This window comes from Eucyclogobius newberryi, unplaced genomic scaffold, assembly GCF_026437365.1.
Source record: "Eucyclogobius newberryi isolate DKJ021-1_F unplaced genomic scaffold, fEucNew1.0.hap1 SCAF_19, whole genome shotgun sequence".
Lineage (NCBI taxonomy): Eukaryota > Metazoa > Chordata > Actinopteri > Gobiiformes > Gobiidae > Eucyclogobius > Eucyclogobius newberryi.
Genome location: NW_027315823.1, coordinates 7,217,736 through 7,233,566, shown reverse-complemented (window position 1 = coordinate 7,233,566; position 15,831 = coordinate 7,217,736). Strand labels below are relative to the sequence as shown.

The 15,831-nt window shown below is 44.7% G+C and overlaps 2 protein-coding genes across 2 annotated transcripts in view; one reads left to right on the top strand and one right to left on the bottom strand.

The window, feature by feature from the left end:
* Positions 1-15,831, top strand: part of znf740a (zinc finger protein 740a) — a 141,628-nt gene that overhangs the window by 104,479 nt on the left and 21,318 nt on the right. The window lies entirely within an intron of this gene.
* Positions 801-9,094, bottom strand: camk2n1 (calcium/calmodulin dependent protein kinase II inhibitor 1). Its single transcript, XM_072452798.1, has 2 exons — positions 8,909-9,094; positions 801-905 (listed from the first exon to the last, which is right to left on the bottom strand). The coding sequence occupies exons 1-2, from the start codon at positions 9,069-9,071 to the stop codon at positions 835-837; spliced, it is 234 nt and encodes a 77-aa protein (XP_072308899.1). The 5' UTR covers positions 9,072-9,094; the 3' UTR covers positions 801-834.

Sequence of the window (15,831 nt, the reverse complement as noted above, 5' to 3'; positions counted from 1 at the left end):
AGCGCAAAGAGTAAGAAGACGCGTTCACCACGTTTACATGCGCACGGTGTGTACTCCGACTACGCTTGCCGTCCGACGGTAGTCTGATTTCTCTTGCACAAGTACAATCTGGGAACTAATTCAGCATTAAAACTGTCGTAGCTCTAACTGCTGCATTCTAACCCCACTCAATATACATATCGAAATTTAGACAATATCGTAAATCGATGAGAGTAAAAAAACGCTGCAACAAATGAAAAAAACTTTGGTTTTAACTTTCAAATAAGGTATAAGGTGATATTTCTGCACTTTTGGAATTCATTTTTTTACAGATAATCCACGTTTGTCTGATGTTTAAACCTCAGCAAATACGTTTAAAGACATGTTTTATCGAGATGTTTGCCAATATCGCCCATATAATATAATATGTACTTACACGCAGCTGTCGTCGGAGTAACTACCCCGGATCGTAGTAAATATACTCTCTCTACGCCCGTGTAAACGCAGTGAACGATCCGCCGGAACACGTGTCATTTGGAGTTATAAAACGGAAACTACAGCGGCGAAAAAGAGTCCGTGAAGTGTTTGAAAGACGCCGGAGTGACGCATAACATGCCCCCCCCCCCCCGGAGCAGAGGGTCCGCGCCGTGGGCTCGTCGCGTTGGACAGGTCGAGCGTCATGGAAGCGCTGCTCGCTGCCCCGTGGAAAAAAAAGTGCTTATGTACAGTGTCTTTGGATTCAAACTGGTAGAAAATGTCTGGTCCTGGAGGAGGAGATGGGGAAGATGGAAGCGGAGCGGGGTGAGGAGGAGGAGGAGGAGCAAGCGGCGGCTTCACGGACGGAGGGGGCGGGGCCTAAGCTTCTGCCGGGGTTTTCTCTGTTCCGTTCTGCTGCGCGTCCTCCTCCGCGTTTTCGTCTTCGATCACTGCGAGAAAAAGAGAGGCGGAGCTGGTTAGAGAGCGACGTGGAGCGGACGTGTCGTTATTGACGACTGTAAACCGACAAAAACAATCGTGAAGTGTTTAATTTGGACGCAAAAAGTTAATGTGACATGAACAGACATTAAGGCTGCAACAAACTATTATGCGCTATTTGTTGTGCATTGAGATTTTAAATTACATTATTAACCAAAGGTCCCATAACATGCAAAATCGACTTTTCAGAGCTTTTAACCTTCTTACATTGCTATTTGTGCTTCATATATGTACCCAGAGTGTTTTTTTGATTGATTCCCGCAGTGTTTAGCTATATTACAGACTATCTCCTTTCCGCGAATCTCCAAACTGACGGGCGGTGGCTGCAAGACCGCGTCATAACCACAGGCACGCGTCATCATCCCCCCTCCCCTCTCTCCCCTTCCCCCTCCCGCCTGTCGCCTCCCGCCCCCTTCCCCCCGGCTCTGCGCTGCTGCAGGCTGCCGCGTCTCCCTTCAAGCCCCGGAGTTTTTCTGCTTCGATTTACGACGAAACACGGTTCAAAGAGGCCCAAAACTTCATTAATGATATCGCACTCTTTTCTATTATCACAATGGTGAAGGTTTATGTGGCAGTTGATGCAGCAACCGGGAAAATAAACGGAGAGAAGTTCTATCCGATACCGAAAAACCAGGAAATAAGAGCGTGATGGACATAAGACTTTTATATATATATATATATATATATATATATATAGATCTATAGATATATCTGTTCTGCGGACGCTGTAGAATAAACACCAGATTTATTTAGTCTCAAAGTAGTGTTGATCTGAAGTTCTATCGTTTCTCACTTAGTCGCGCGGCAGGAGCGGCACAGCGCGGAGCTAACAGCTGTGGGGCTACGTCACACACGCGCTCTCTGAGACTACGTCATGGGTTGGGCGGGGGAGCCAGATCGCTCTTCGCAAGGGTGGGGGCGAATATCAAACCAAGCCGTTTGCATTTCCGGGTTGGTGAGGGGGTCCAAGGTCTGGGTGATATTTCTTAACTATTATGTTAAGGGTGTTGCACAACCCTTATTATTATCAATTATACACTTAGGATAGACTACGAAACGTGAAAAAAGCATGTTATGGCACCTTTAACCAAATAAAGGTTAAAATATGATGTATCGTGTTCTACAAAGCAAATATTTACAAATAAATATTGCCATCATTATTGATGACAATGTGAAATATTTGCTTCCTTTTTTGACATTTTGACACGAATATTGCCACAGTTTTTGTCGTAAAAATGTAATTTCGTTCGTGTTTTAGGGTCTGTATAGTCCAGATGACTATTACGATGATCAAAATGATGATTATTTTTGTGTCATTACATCATTGCAGCCAATCTGTACATTTAGGTTTACATTTTTTTGGGAGTATATTGTATAGAAGTTAATTATTATCAGGAGGAAGTAGCAGGATTTGGCAACATACTGTATACATGGCTCATAACATGGGCCTGACCGATTCATCCAAAGGTTTTCATGTGAGAACTGTTGCTGTGACTAATTTTAAATCAAATGTATTATTATCTTTTGAAAGTCCTCAAACAGTCCAATCAAATCAGGAGGAAGTGAAAAGTACGGCGCGTTAATGTGGTCCTCGGAAAGTCGGGAAAACGTCTTGCTTTTAGCTCGATGAAATCTGTCTCTTCGTCATCTGTGACATCGGAACGCAGACGTCATTTTTAAATAACACAAACCTGGAGAGATGTTTGGCAACGGACATAATTATGTCTAGAGAAGTTTTTGCGTGTATTGTCATAAGGAGCTCAGAGCTGTGTCAAACGATCGAACTGAATGTCGTTTGATCTAAACCAGGACTAAAGCAAGAACAGCGACGAGAACTGTCGTAACGCCCAAGGATCAGGGCCCAGCGTCAACATGAGGAACAGGAGGAACCATGATATTACTTTCTTTTCTTAAATGTTATTATTATTATTGTTACAAGTCGGATCTGTGCCAACGCTGACTGACTAAAGTTGTATCTCAGAGATGATAGATCACTTGAGGTTTCACAGACAATGGGCAGTAGCGTGCGGTGACATTTATGGATGGGCAGGCAGAGTCTGGGAGAACATGAATATTTAGTAGATAACAACACAAAAGCAGGAAAAAAAAGTAACACGACTGACTCCTGAGTGAAGGGTGAATGCTTATCCCACTGAGCTACACTCGTGCCTGTAAAAAGACTCTGCACATGCTCAGTTAGGGCCTCTCTTCTCCTCTGCACATGCTCAGTTAGAGCTTCTCTTCTCTGCACATGCTCAGTTATAGCTTCTCTTCTCCTCTGCACATGCTCAGTTATAGCTTCTCTTCTCCTCTGCACATGCTCAGTTAGGGCTTCTCTTCTCTACTGCACATGCTCAGTTATAGCTTCACTTCTCCTCTGCACATGCTCAGTTAGAGCTTCTCTTCTCCTCTGCACATGCTCAGTGAGGGCTTCTCTTCTCCACTGCACATGCTCAGTTAGGGCTTCTCTTCTCCTCTGCACATGCTCAGTTAGGGTTTCTCTTCTCCACTGCACATGTTCAGTTAGAGCTTCTCTTCTCCTCTGCACATGCTCAGTTAGAGCTTTTCTTCTCCTCTGCACATGCTCAGTTAGGGCTTCTCTTCTCCTCTGCACATGCTCAGTTAGGGTTTCTCTTCTCCACTGCACATGTTCAGTTAGAGCTTCTCTTCTCCTCTGCACATGCTCAGTTAGAGCTTCTCTTCTCCTCTGCACATGCTCAGTTAGAGCTTCTATTCTCCTCTGCACATGCTCAGTTAGGGCTTCTCTTCTCCTCTGCACATGCTCAGTTAGGGTTTCTCTTCTCCACTGCACATGTTCAGTTAGAGCTTCTCTTCTTCTCTGCACATGCTCAGTTAGAGCTTCTCTTCTCCTCTGCACATGCTCAGTTAGAGCTTCTCTTCTCCTCTGCACATGCTCAGTTAGGGCTTCTGTCCGCTCTGGTTCTAAAAGCTCATATTAGAGGGCAGAGCATGAACAGGCCTCTGAACACGCCCACAGACTGAGCAGCTGCAGGAGAAGAAGAACCAAGCTTCCTGCAGTACTGCCCAAAGGCCTGTAGAGGTCACCAAAAGACACAGTGACTTCAGCCGAGCTTCAGCAGCAGAAGTGAGGGGGAAACAGGCTTATCTGGATATATTTCGGACCGATTTAAATATAGTTGTGACGCACAATACTCCCTACTCTGACCCAGACTCCATTTGCAGATTGAAAAAGACTCTTGGATGAGAGTCGAAACGTTTTGTTTTCCTGATCAGTCCAGATGATAAAACTGAATATTTTTCTACTATGACGCACAGTAATTCTAGATTTTATTGGTCAATCACTGCTCGCCTTGATTACCACACGACACTGACTATGGGACAGTTCATCTACAAACCTCTGCCATAAGCAGAGGTTGGGAAAGTAAAGAGCAGATGGAGAAGATGGACTCACGTATTTCTGTGTTTCAGACTAAACTGCGCGTGTGTGTTCCGCTGGTGTTATGGAAGACACATTTTCATGATTAGATTTGACGGTTTAGTCCGGGCCACAGGGATACTTTATACACACCGATATAAATAGTACAAGACATAAAAGGTGACAGAAAAAAGCTATTTATAAAACTCAAACAGGGGGAAATCAAAGTAAGGATGTTTTTCATATTCGAGTTTGTCTTTCTCTTGAGACCGATAACTCAACTTGTAACTTGTAGTAAAATAAACTGATAACAAATTGTGCTCTACAAAAACCTTGCCTTATCGTTGTGTGAACATCTAGCTCCATCGCTCTTTTATTTCCATTATAATTCAATATTGGAAAGACACTAATGCACCGAGGACAAACTGGGAATGACACTGAGACAAAAAGTATCGCGAATATTGGATCGATACATTGATATAGCCTTGGGTTTCGACTTTCTCATCACGTCTACTCTGTGTTTATCCTGGTTTAGGTCTGGTCAGGTCTGGTCAGGTCTGGTTTAGGTCTGGTTTAGGTCTGGTTTAGGTCTGGTCAGGTCTGGTCAGGTCTGGTCAGGTCTGGTTTAGGTCTGGTTTAGGTCTGGTCAGGTCTGGTCGGGTCTGGTTTAGGTCTGGTTTAGGTCTGGTCAGGTCTGGTCGGGTCTGGTTTAGGTCTGGTTTAGGTCTGGTCAGCTCTGGTCAGGTCTGGTTTAGGTCTGGTTTAGGTCTGGTTTAGGTCTGGTCAGGTCTGGTCGGGTCTGGTTTAGGTCTGGTTTAGGTCTGGTCAGGTCTGGTCGGGTCTGGTTTAGGTCTGGTAAGGTCTGGTCAGGTCTGGTTTAGGTCTGGTTTAGGTCTGGTCAGGTCTGGTCAGGTCTGGTTTAGGTCTGGTTTAGGTCTGGTCAGGTCTGGTCAGGTCTGGTTTAGGTCTGGTTTAGGTCTGGTTTAGGTCTGGTCAGGTCTGGTCGGGTCTGGTTTAGGTCTGGTTTAGGTCTGGTCAGGTCTGGTCGGGTCTGGTTTAGGTCTGGTAAGGTCTGGTCAGGTCTGGTTTAGGTCTGGTTTAGGTCTGGTTTAGGTCTGGTCAGGTCTGGTTTAGGTATGGTTTAGGTCTGGTCAGGTCTGGTCAGGTCTGGTTTAGGTCTGGTTTAGGTCTGGTCAGGTCTGGTCGGGTCTGGTTTAGGTCTGGTTTAGGTCTGGTCAGGTCTGGTCGGGTCTGGTTTAGGTCTGGTTTAGGTCTGGTCAGGTCTGGTCGGGTCTGGTTTAGGTCTGGTAAGGTCTGGTCAGGTCTGGTTTAGGTCTGGTCAGGTCTGGTCAGGTCTGGTCAGGTCTGGTCAGGTCTGGTTTAGGTCTGGTCAGGTCTGGTCAGGTCTGGTCAGGTCTATCCATCCCGACTGAATCATATCATCAAACATATTTCAAACGTGAAAGTTGAGAGCGAAAGACAGAACAATGCGGCGGCGGACGCGGTAAATGCAAAACTACGAATTGCTCGGTGGATGTCGTCAGGTTCATGTTGCATTTGACTGTTGCACACGAGGCATCAGACGCGCCACACCGGCTCGAATCAAGATGTGTTATTGGGAAAAGCCCAAAGCGCAGTCGGACCCTATAGAAGCACTGCGCTGAATCCAAAACGTCCTTTTGCGAGAGAGGGAGAGAGAGAGAGAGAGGGAGAGATGAGACGTGCCAAAGGAAAACGACGTGTGAAGACCCGAGCCACGAGCCACATCTCTGTCCAAACGCGCGCGCAACATCATCATCATCATCACAGACGCTGGTGCCGGAGCATCCAAAATGTCCACCCGCCGCGCGAGCTCCTCTGACTCCGCCGGGGCACCGCTGTCTGTAACACGCGGGCAACCTGTGCGCGCGGTACACGAGGGAGGAGGTGATGGAGGAGGAGGTGGAGGTGGAGGAAGAGGAGGAAGAGGAGGAGGGGGAAACACAACAGGCATGGCGTCTGTGGGACATAGATAAGAGGCAGACACGGAAATTATGGCGGGGAGGAGGAGGAGGAGGAGGAGGAGGAGGAGGAAGAGGAGGAGGAGGAGGAGGAGGAGGAGGAGGAGAGAAGGAGCGCGGATGGAGATGTCTATCCAAAGAGGCATTGCGCACTCAAGTCATGTTGCAATGCGAATGGAATATTTGAAACGTCCATCAAGCACAAAAACACAAGAGAGGGCATCACGCTCACGATTTACAAGTGTAGTCCTTGTTTTAAGACCTGGTTCAGACCTGGTTCAGACCTGGTTCAGACCTGGTTCAGACCTGGTTCAGTCCTGGTTTAGACCTGGTTCAGACCTGGTTTAGACCTGGTTGAGACCTGGTTTAGACCTGGTTTAGACCTGGTTCAGACCTGGTTTAGACCTGGTTTAGACCTGGTTCAGACCTGGTTCAGACCTGGTTCAGACCTGGTTCAGACCTGGTTCAGTCCTGGTTTAGACCTGGTTCAGACCTGGTTCAGTCCTTGTTTTAAGACCTGGTTCAGACCTGGTTCAGACCTGGTTCAGACCTGGTTCAGTCCTGGTTTAGACCTGGTTTAGACCTGGTTTAGACCTAGTTTAGACCTGGTTCAGTCCTTGTTTAGACCTGGTTCAGACCTGGTTTAGACCTGGTTCAGATCTGGTTCAGACCTGGTTCAGACCTGGTTCAGACCTGGTTTAGACCTGGTTCAGACCTGGTTCAGTCCTCGTTTAGACCTGGTTCAGACCTGGTTTAGACCTGGTTCAGACCTGGTTCAGTCCTTGTTTTAAGACCTGGTTCAGACCTGGTTCAGACCTGGTTCAGACCTGGTTCAGACCTGGTTCAGTCCTGGTTTAGACCTGGTTCAGACCTGGTTTAGACCTGGTTTAGACCTGGTTCAGACCTGGTTCAGACCTGGTTCAGACCTGGTTCAGACCTGGTTCAGTCCTGGTTTAGACCTGGTTCAGACCTGGTTCAGTCCTTGTTTTAAGACCTGGTTCAGACCTGGTTCAGACCTGGTTCAGACCTGGTTCAGACCTGGTTCAGTCCTGGTTTAGACCTGGTTTAGACCTGGTTTAGACCTAGTTTAGACCTGGTTCAGTCCTTGTTTAGACCTGGTTCAGACCTGGTTTAGACCTGGTTCAGACCTGGTTCAGACCTGGTTCAGACCTGGTTCAGACCTGGTTTAGACCTGGTTCAGACCTGGTTCAGTCCTCGTTTAGACCTGGTTCAGACCTGGTTCAGACCTCGTTCAGACCTGGTTCAGACCTCGTTTAGACCTGGTTCAGACCTGGTTCAGACCTGGTTCAGTCCTCGTTTAGACCTGGTTCAGACCTGGTTTAGACCTGGTTTAGACCTGGTTCAGACCTGGTTCAGTCCTCGTTTAGACCTGGTTCAGACCTGGTTTAGACCTGGTTTAGACCTGGTTCAGACCTGGTTCAGACCTGGTTCAGACCTGGTTCAGACCTAGTTCAGACCTGGTTCAGACCTGGTTCAGACCTGGTTTAGACCTGGTTCAGACCTGGTTCAGTCCTCGTTTAGACCTGGTTCAGACCTGGTTCAGACCTAGTTCAGACCTGGTTCAGACCTGGTTCAGACCTGGTTCAGACCTAGTTCAGACCTGGTTCAGACCTGGTTCAGACCTGGTTTAGACCTGGTTCAGACCTGGTTCAGTCCTCGTTTAGACCTGGTTCAGACCTGGTTCAGACCTAGTTCAGACCTGGTTCAGACCAAGCCAATTAAGCGCAACACACTTGAGCAGAAAGGCTTTGGGAATCACCATTTTAGAGCATGGCGCGTGTCAATAATCGTGGGGAAACGTGTGATTGTGCGGCCAAACAATTGCAAAAAAAAATCAAATCAAATACATATATCTTCAGGTATAGCTCTCAAAATGTCCAAATCATATGAAAACACGTTGATGATGAAGAGGATTGACGGCGCGTCTCCAAATCATAGCAACGCATCTGAAGAGGAGGTGGTGATTGTGATGTGATGACAGAAGTGCAAAAGGCTCAAAATGTGCAGATAACGTGGCAAAAACGCAGAGGATTTGATGGTGCGTTTCAAAATCACGCAGGAAAAAACGGTTTATGCGTGGATTATGTGGCGACACACGCACACACACACACGCACGCACGCACACACACACACACACACACACACACACACACACGCACACACACACACACACAATGTCAAAACATTATGAGTGACAATCCAAACGCAGCGGATCGACCGTCAACATTGCAGAGAAACGCGTGGATATTATGGAGTCAAACGAGCATCCTCCAAAATAACGTGCCATAATCTAAACGCGGGGGATCTGTGAGAACTGTACATGCAAAACAAAAGACACACACACACACACACACACGAATAAAACATATACAGTACGCAGGTAATGCAACATGAAAGGGGGAGACATGCTGCGCGCTCAGGTTAACTCCGCAGCTCCCTTTGCGCCCCTGTCGTGATGCCCATAATAATAAGGTTCATCCGGGCTAATTGCGGTGCGCAGTCGACGTTGTCCAAACAGTATAATGGATATAATTACCCCGCTTGCTCCTGCCTATCTGCCCCAGCTTCGGCGGGCGCTTGTTCTGTGCCCCGCAGAGGAAGTTGTTGGTGTCTTGCAGACGACAGGTGAACGAAAGGTGTCCCTCGTCGCCCTCGTAGTGACTCATTTTGTCCTCGTTGAAAGGCAATACCTCCGACATTGTCCGCGCGCGGGGGGAGCGGGGCGAGCGCGTCTCGGTCACGGGGAGATGTGCCGATGTGTCTCGACGGGGGCCGGGGCGTTTTAGTTCCGACCGCGGCGGCGCGTCACGAGCAGCGGACAAAAGACGGGCGAAGCGACGCGATTCGACGGGCGCGATCCGTGTGCGCGCCGCGGGGACACGTGGGGGCGCGCAACAAACATGTACCAGGAAAAATTCCAAAAAAATAAATAAATAACCAAAACAAACAACAACAATAACACCGAAAACAAATTAAAAATGTCCTCCGAGTCCACGCAGCATCGTTTTGGGGACGCGCGCGTGTCGCTCGGGAAATGGAGGAGGCGCAGTTCGGCGGATTGACGGATGTCGCGCTCGGCTCGGGCTGGATTTTTTTGGAGAGAGGCGCGTGCGGAACAACAATTAAAAAATAAAAAAATAAAAAAAACGAGGAAAAGGAAGAGATGCAAATCGTGAGAGGCGATGCAAAACACGGATCCGCGCGGGGTGAGGCGAGGGAGCGGCAGAAGCGACGCGGAGGTCTATGCGGCAGAGGCGGCAGTGAGCGGCAAGCGGCACGCGCGCGCACAGGACGGCACGCGCGGACACAGACGCGTCCCGGGATCTTCCGTCTTTGCGCGCGCGCCTCTCTCCGGGCAACAAGCGGCGACTCCTGAGCTCGAGAGACGGCGCGTGAATGGGGAACGCGCGGGAATGTGCGGTGCCGCGGTTTGATCAGAGTAACGGGCTGTTGTTGGGATGAAGATGTGGCGTGATACTGGTTTGGGGAAAGAATTATTAGAGCGCGTGCGGCCAGAAGAGGGCAGCGTTTTCACTGCAAAGGGAACGCGCGCGCGGAAAAAGTGGGAAATATTTCAACTCAGCCAATCCATCAGAGTTAGATGTCTTGGTTTGACACAGAGAGTAAATAATTAGCATATGAGCCAAGATAATTGCTGTTTTCTTTTAAATCTCTTTTTGTAGCCACTGAGAGAGGCTCATTCTGCTTTAGAAACACCAAATTATAATGTCAAAAACGTGTCCATCATGTCCAATGTGTTTGGAATGAAGAATAAATCTGCATTAATTGTTATCAGTGCATTATATGTATATTTTCTTTTACATGTTTGCCTCGTGTTTGGGCGACACGGAAAGGTTTTTGCAATTTAAAATACAAATTCTTCCCTTTAAAGGGCCCATGTTATGCTAAATGGACTTTTGTGCGCTTTTATTGGTCTATTAGAGTTTGTTGTACCTCAAAACAACTCCAAATGTAGTTTTTATTTCATCCACACGTTTATTTGCTTTTATCCTTTGAAACGGGGGGAGGAGATTCATTTTCGGGTGAGCTGATTCTAGAGATGTGTACTATTTAAAAAGTACTATGTGATGAATGTTTCACCAAATACGATCCTAAATGTCCTTGTGTGCCTTGTGTACACATGACTCTCACTCACACTGACCGCGGAGCTGGTCACGGGAAGAATCGGGTGACCTGACCCTAAGAGGTCAGTGTGAACCGGGCGTTAGAGCAGAAATACAGGCAAATATGGAACCTTTAAGGAAGACTTTTCTTTAAAAAATTGCAGCCATAATAAACTGCATTAATCACTCGTCAAGAAAAGTCATGCCACACAAAGATTTGACTCCACAGTGAGCTAAGCATTCACCCACCGACTGCAGGGTAACTGGTGTCAAACATACCTCAGCACTAACTGTTTAAAGGTGCAGTAAGTAACTTTTCTGAAGGAGGAGCCACCATCTGCTTGTCTCCACGGAGATGATAATTAGAGACGGACAACAAACGTGAGCTTCTGGTTTGTTCATTTCGCCTCTCGCTGCTGTGGGTTGTTGTGCTGCTGGAGAGAAAGAGAGATAGGAATGGAGAGAAAATGCAACATGGCGTCAATAACAGTGAGTTTTGGAACAGCTCCTCGTGCCCAGCGTTCAGAATCAGATGTGACGAAGCCTGGACTCTGCTCAGACGCCAGCTTTGTGTGACTAAAGGTGACTAAAGGTGCTGCGATGAGAAGGAGAATACACTGCTTGAACTATTGTAAGTTCATAGCACATTGTTGGTCAAATCATATACTTTAGATTGTATAACGTTAGGTTTCCTTGGACTTTTGGTGCATCGTTTTCTATAAAAGTGCATTCAGAAAGACCCCAGGGGAACGGGACGAGCGCGGGACGGAGTCTACCAGCAAATCCCAAAGACTGTAACGGTTTAAAGGTACAATATGTAACTTTCTGGAAGTCACTGGCATAATTCCATGGAAATAGAAAGTTAAAATCACATACTTTGGAACATTCTCCATGCAGATAGATGTGTTTTATGCCTAACTGTGGAGTAATATAACTGAAGGAACAACATTTCCACGGAAACAAGCAGGTGAAGGCTCCTCAAGACAAGTACAAGTCAGGTTTGCGGAGATGTAAGCCCAATTGCAGCAAGGACACTACACATTTATAGTGCAATAAAATCATCTAAAGTTTTTTAAATGTATTTATTGACTAAGATAACAACATCCTGCTTATTCTGAATAAAAACCGAAATAAACATCTACAAACATATTCTAAAATGCAGGTGATTCTTCAGTCTGTGTTTAAAAGCTGCACATTGAACAGAATGCTACACTTTGACAAAATAAAAATAAAAAAAACCTTGCATGTCAGAAAGATCGAAACGTCCTGTCCTTTTTGATAAACCAACCCCGAAACTCTCACTCGGACGCCTCGCACGTTGTAACCGAAGCGGGGTCCTCTTTTCCCTTTTTGTTCCCGCTAATCCTCGTCTTTTGCCGTGGACTTGTATGATGTTTACAGAGGGGAAAAAAGCCTCTATCATCTTTCAAAACATATACACAAATCATGAGGTTTTGGAGAAGTAGACGGCAGATTCTCAGCAGACTTGACGTACTGAGATGCCGAGGGACAATGGGTTGAAAGGGGAGAGGTAAGAGGAGCTTTCATACACCGAGGACTACAGAGAAAGAAGGGTTCAGCCTGAGCCGCGCCCGGTCCCAGCGGAGCAGCTCAGACTCAAAGGGACCATGAGGATGGATCTCAGAGGTTTGTGTGTCGGCACGTCATATGTAGGGTACGAGTCGGAGCTGAAGGGTTCGGGAAAATGTCTAGATGCAACAACAAAAAGCACCGTTTTGAAATGATTGTCAAAAATGTGTCACGGTTTTCATGACAAAGTGCTCATTATTCACAGGGAAATGCACGGGACAGTCCCACTTGTCCTGGGACTGGCCTGTTGCACTGTAACAACGTCGGCCCTCTGAACTTTAGGACTATTTATTTGGGCCGCAAAACTCCTGCCACAGACACAGTGAATGGATACTTTTGGACTGTACATTTGGCGGAAGGAAAAAAGGAAATCACAAAAAAATGGTTGATACAGACTTCACCAATGGTCAAGGACTGGACTGACCTTGTGACGGACATTAGAATTAATAATTTAGTGATTTAATTTAGAAATGGACACATTTGAGAGACTAAATTTATGTAATGTTAATATATTTTTCTTTATTTTTTATTTAATTTTCTCTCTGGTCATGATCTGTTTCTTGTGTTTCTTTTGAAATATGTTTTTAAATTGACAAAATATCCATTCATCTTCTTCTAGGGCTGGGTCGCGGGGGCAGCAGTCAAAGCAGGGACTCCCAGACTTCCCTCCCCCCAGACATTTCTTCTAACTACTCCGGGGATCCAGAAAATATATGAAAACAATTATAATACTGATCAAAGGCTTAAGATTTACTAAAAATATATTCTAGTCCAACAAAAATGCTACTCCAAATCTCTTAACTACACTGTTACGTAACAATATAATATGTGTACAAAATGGTGTTAAAAAAATAAAACCCTAAAAAATGTGTGAGAAATATTCAAAACTGAGTTTTTTTTCTTTTTTTTGAATAAATGAAGACTTCAAATTTTGGATAAGATTTGCAGTTTCTTTTAAGGCAAAACACTGCAGGTGATATAGATATCATTTGAAACCTCCTCTGTGGATTAATCACACATTAAAAACATTTATTACAGGTTTTTCGTCACGTTATTCATACATTTATTAAATGATAGAGCCAGGTTTAAATGTCTGGCTTTATCTTATATATAAACAATTAAAACAAAATGACAGAGGGATTTATTTTAGAGTTAAAACTAGAATAATACTTGAACAATCCAAGAAGATAAAGTTTAGTGTCGGTTTTACTTTAAGGCCTGAGCTTTATGTCTTTGTTGAATCTACATGAATCTGTGGATGCAAATGGATTAAATGAAAAACAATATCTTTAGGTACAAATTGGACATAAAAAATAATATAATACTTTGAGAGAAGACCATGTCAGCAGGATTTGCACAATAAGACCCCATGGGACAGAGATTACAACACTAACATCAGACCGTTCAAATTGCAATTCTATTTATTACATCCTACTAAAATAAATGTATGTGAGGCTGATCTTGAAAGAAGAACATGGAAGCAGCAAAAATGAATACTGTCAAAGTGTAGATTATTGTTTATGGTGAGTTTTAGGGTCTAGTTACTAAAGTAAAGTATCAGGTTAAACTAAATCAAGTTTTGTCACTGATTTAATGAGGAAAGGCCCATTAAAGGACACATTATGCAAACATTATTAAGCTTTTAAACATATTATAACGTTGTTCCCTCGTCAGAAATGCACCTGGAGTTGTGTTTTTTAGCTTCATTCACGCTTGTTTCATGAATCTGTTTGGAAGTCCTCATCCTCAGAGCCTCAGAAAACACTCAGTTTCAAATTGTCTGTTTTTGAGTCCATAAATCATCACTAGACTCGTGTTAAATTACAACTGCGTGCTTACAATTCAATTCAGTTCATTTTTGTAACACTTCGAAGGGCATGTCGGGCCGGGCAGGCTAGCTTTTGAATGAATTGGTGATTCCCTCTGCTGCCAGTAGATGGAGCGCTTACAAAAATCCTAATCCAATCAGTAGAAACACTTGCTCAGATCTGTCTGCGCTCACATTCATCAGGAGTTTGGACTGCGCTCGGAAAACAAGCTGGTTCTTCTTCTCGGAACACAAAATGGACTAGTTTTTTTTTAAACATATTTCATTTTAACAATACTCCATCTCTCAGTGCTTGTGCTTCTAAATCTGTTGACCTGAACGTGTTGACCTTATGTCAAGCTGTGGCAGTTTACATTTCCTCAAGTATGTACAGTTTTTGGTCTTTATGAAATCTGTTTATGAACGTTTCACTTTGATTCAGATTTCAAACAAAGGGTTCTGACCTTGGATATTTCCCCTTGAATAAAGAGATCTCGGTTTCAATGGGTGTTTTCCAGGTCAAAGAGAGAGATATTTCCTCCTGCAGTGACGACTTTTGTCTCCAGGATGTTTACTCTCCTCAAAGCGCCCTGCTGATGGTCAGAATCGCGAGAAATCAAAGTCAGTTACACAAGAGTTTATGTGGAGAACATGCAAACTCCAAAAGTCTCATCCGGGAATCAAATCGGGGACTTTCTTGCACTCTTCTAAAGCATGAGCGTTATATTAGACTTTAGAGGTACAAACCAAAATGCCCTTGTGTCTGGAAGTATCGTCAGAGTTATCGCTTCTCAGATCTTGATCTAACGTTAAATGCTTTTCAGAATAATACGTCTCATCTGAAGGGCTCTGACGTGTGGAGCCTGAGGGGGCGTGTCTCGGGTTTCTCTGTGGGAGGAGCCGGAGAGAGAATGCACAACAGAAGAGAGGCTTGTGCAATGGACACGCCCAGGTAAACAACAAACAACAGCAACAGCAGGTGTAAACAAACAACAGAAAGAATGACTGTTGTGATCCGAGTCTCGTCCCAAATCATCTGTTTTATGATCTTCAGCTTGAACTTCAACTAAAACGCCAAAACGAAAATATCACGTTTTTGTCTTTTGTAATAAATCGACATCACAACATCTGTTATTATCAGGCACAAACTTTATTCGATTTACGGAGATCGTATTTATAAAACACACACACACACACACACACACACACACACACACACATCTACACAGAACAAGTTACACACATCACAGTATATGAAAAAGCATGTTTCAAAAATAAATTATTTTGCATGATATGTCGAGCGGTCAATGCAATATAGAAAAAATACTTTTAATGAACAAAAAATTAATACAAGTTTCATTTGCGTTAAAGGTCCCGCTGTCGTAATGTTGCACCTCACAAACAAATCGAAATTAGTTTAGTTCACAGAAAAAAAACTTGCTGTTCATTCACTGCTTTTTGAAAATGACAGAAGTTTAAAAAAAACACTTTAAAATCACTAATATACATACCGTATTTTCCAGAGTATAAGTTGCACCAGCCAAAAAATGCATAATAGAGAAAAAAAAAACATATATAAGTCGCACTGGAGTATGAAATGCGGTTGTAAAAATAACAAATAATATCACATAAGTCGCACTGGAGTATAAGTATAAGTATATAAGTGTAAATATAAGTATAAGTCGAACCCCGGCCAAAACTTTCAAAAAAGGTGCGACTTATAGACCGGAAAATACGGTAATTCAGTCTTTCTTTACTCTGACGTACACAGGGCGAGGAAACAACATTACAACACGGGTTTAGAACGATATATACAACCTTAAATGTTATTGCTTTGCCAGGAATGTTCCACAATATGGCATTAAACGTCTCTGCACCAGGCCGAGCTACAGGCCAGATCTGCGGAGAGGTGAACCCGCTCACAGTGAGGATGCATGT

What these genes read in the sequence shown, in the direction of transcription:
- camk2n1 (XM_072452798.1), bottom strand. Translation starts at nt 9,071, where the DNA reads ATGTCGGAGGTATTGCCTTTCAACGAGGACAAAATGAGTCACTACGAG. An exon ending in GATAGGCAGGAGCAAGCGGG is followed by an intron (nt 906 to 8,908) that starts GTAATTATATCC and finishes TTTTTCTCGCAG; the next exon opens with TGATCGAAGACGAAAACGCG.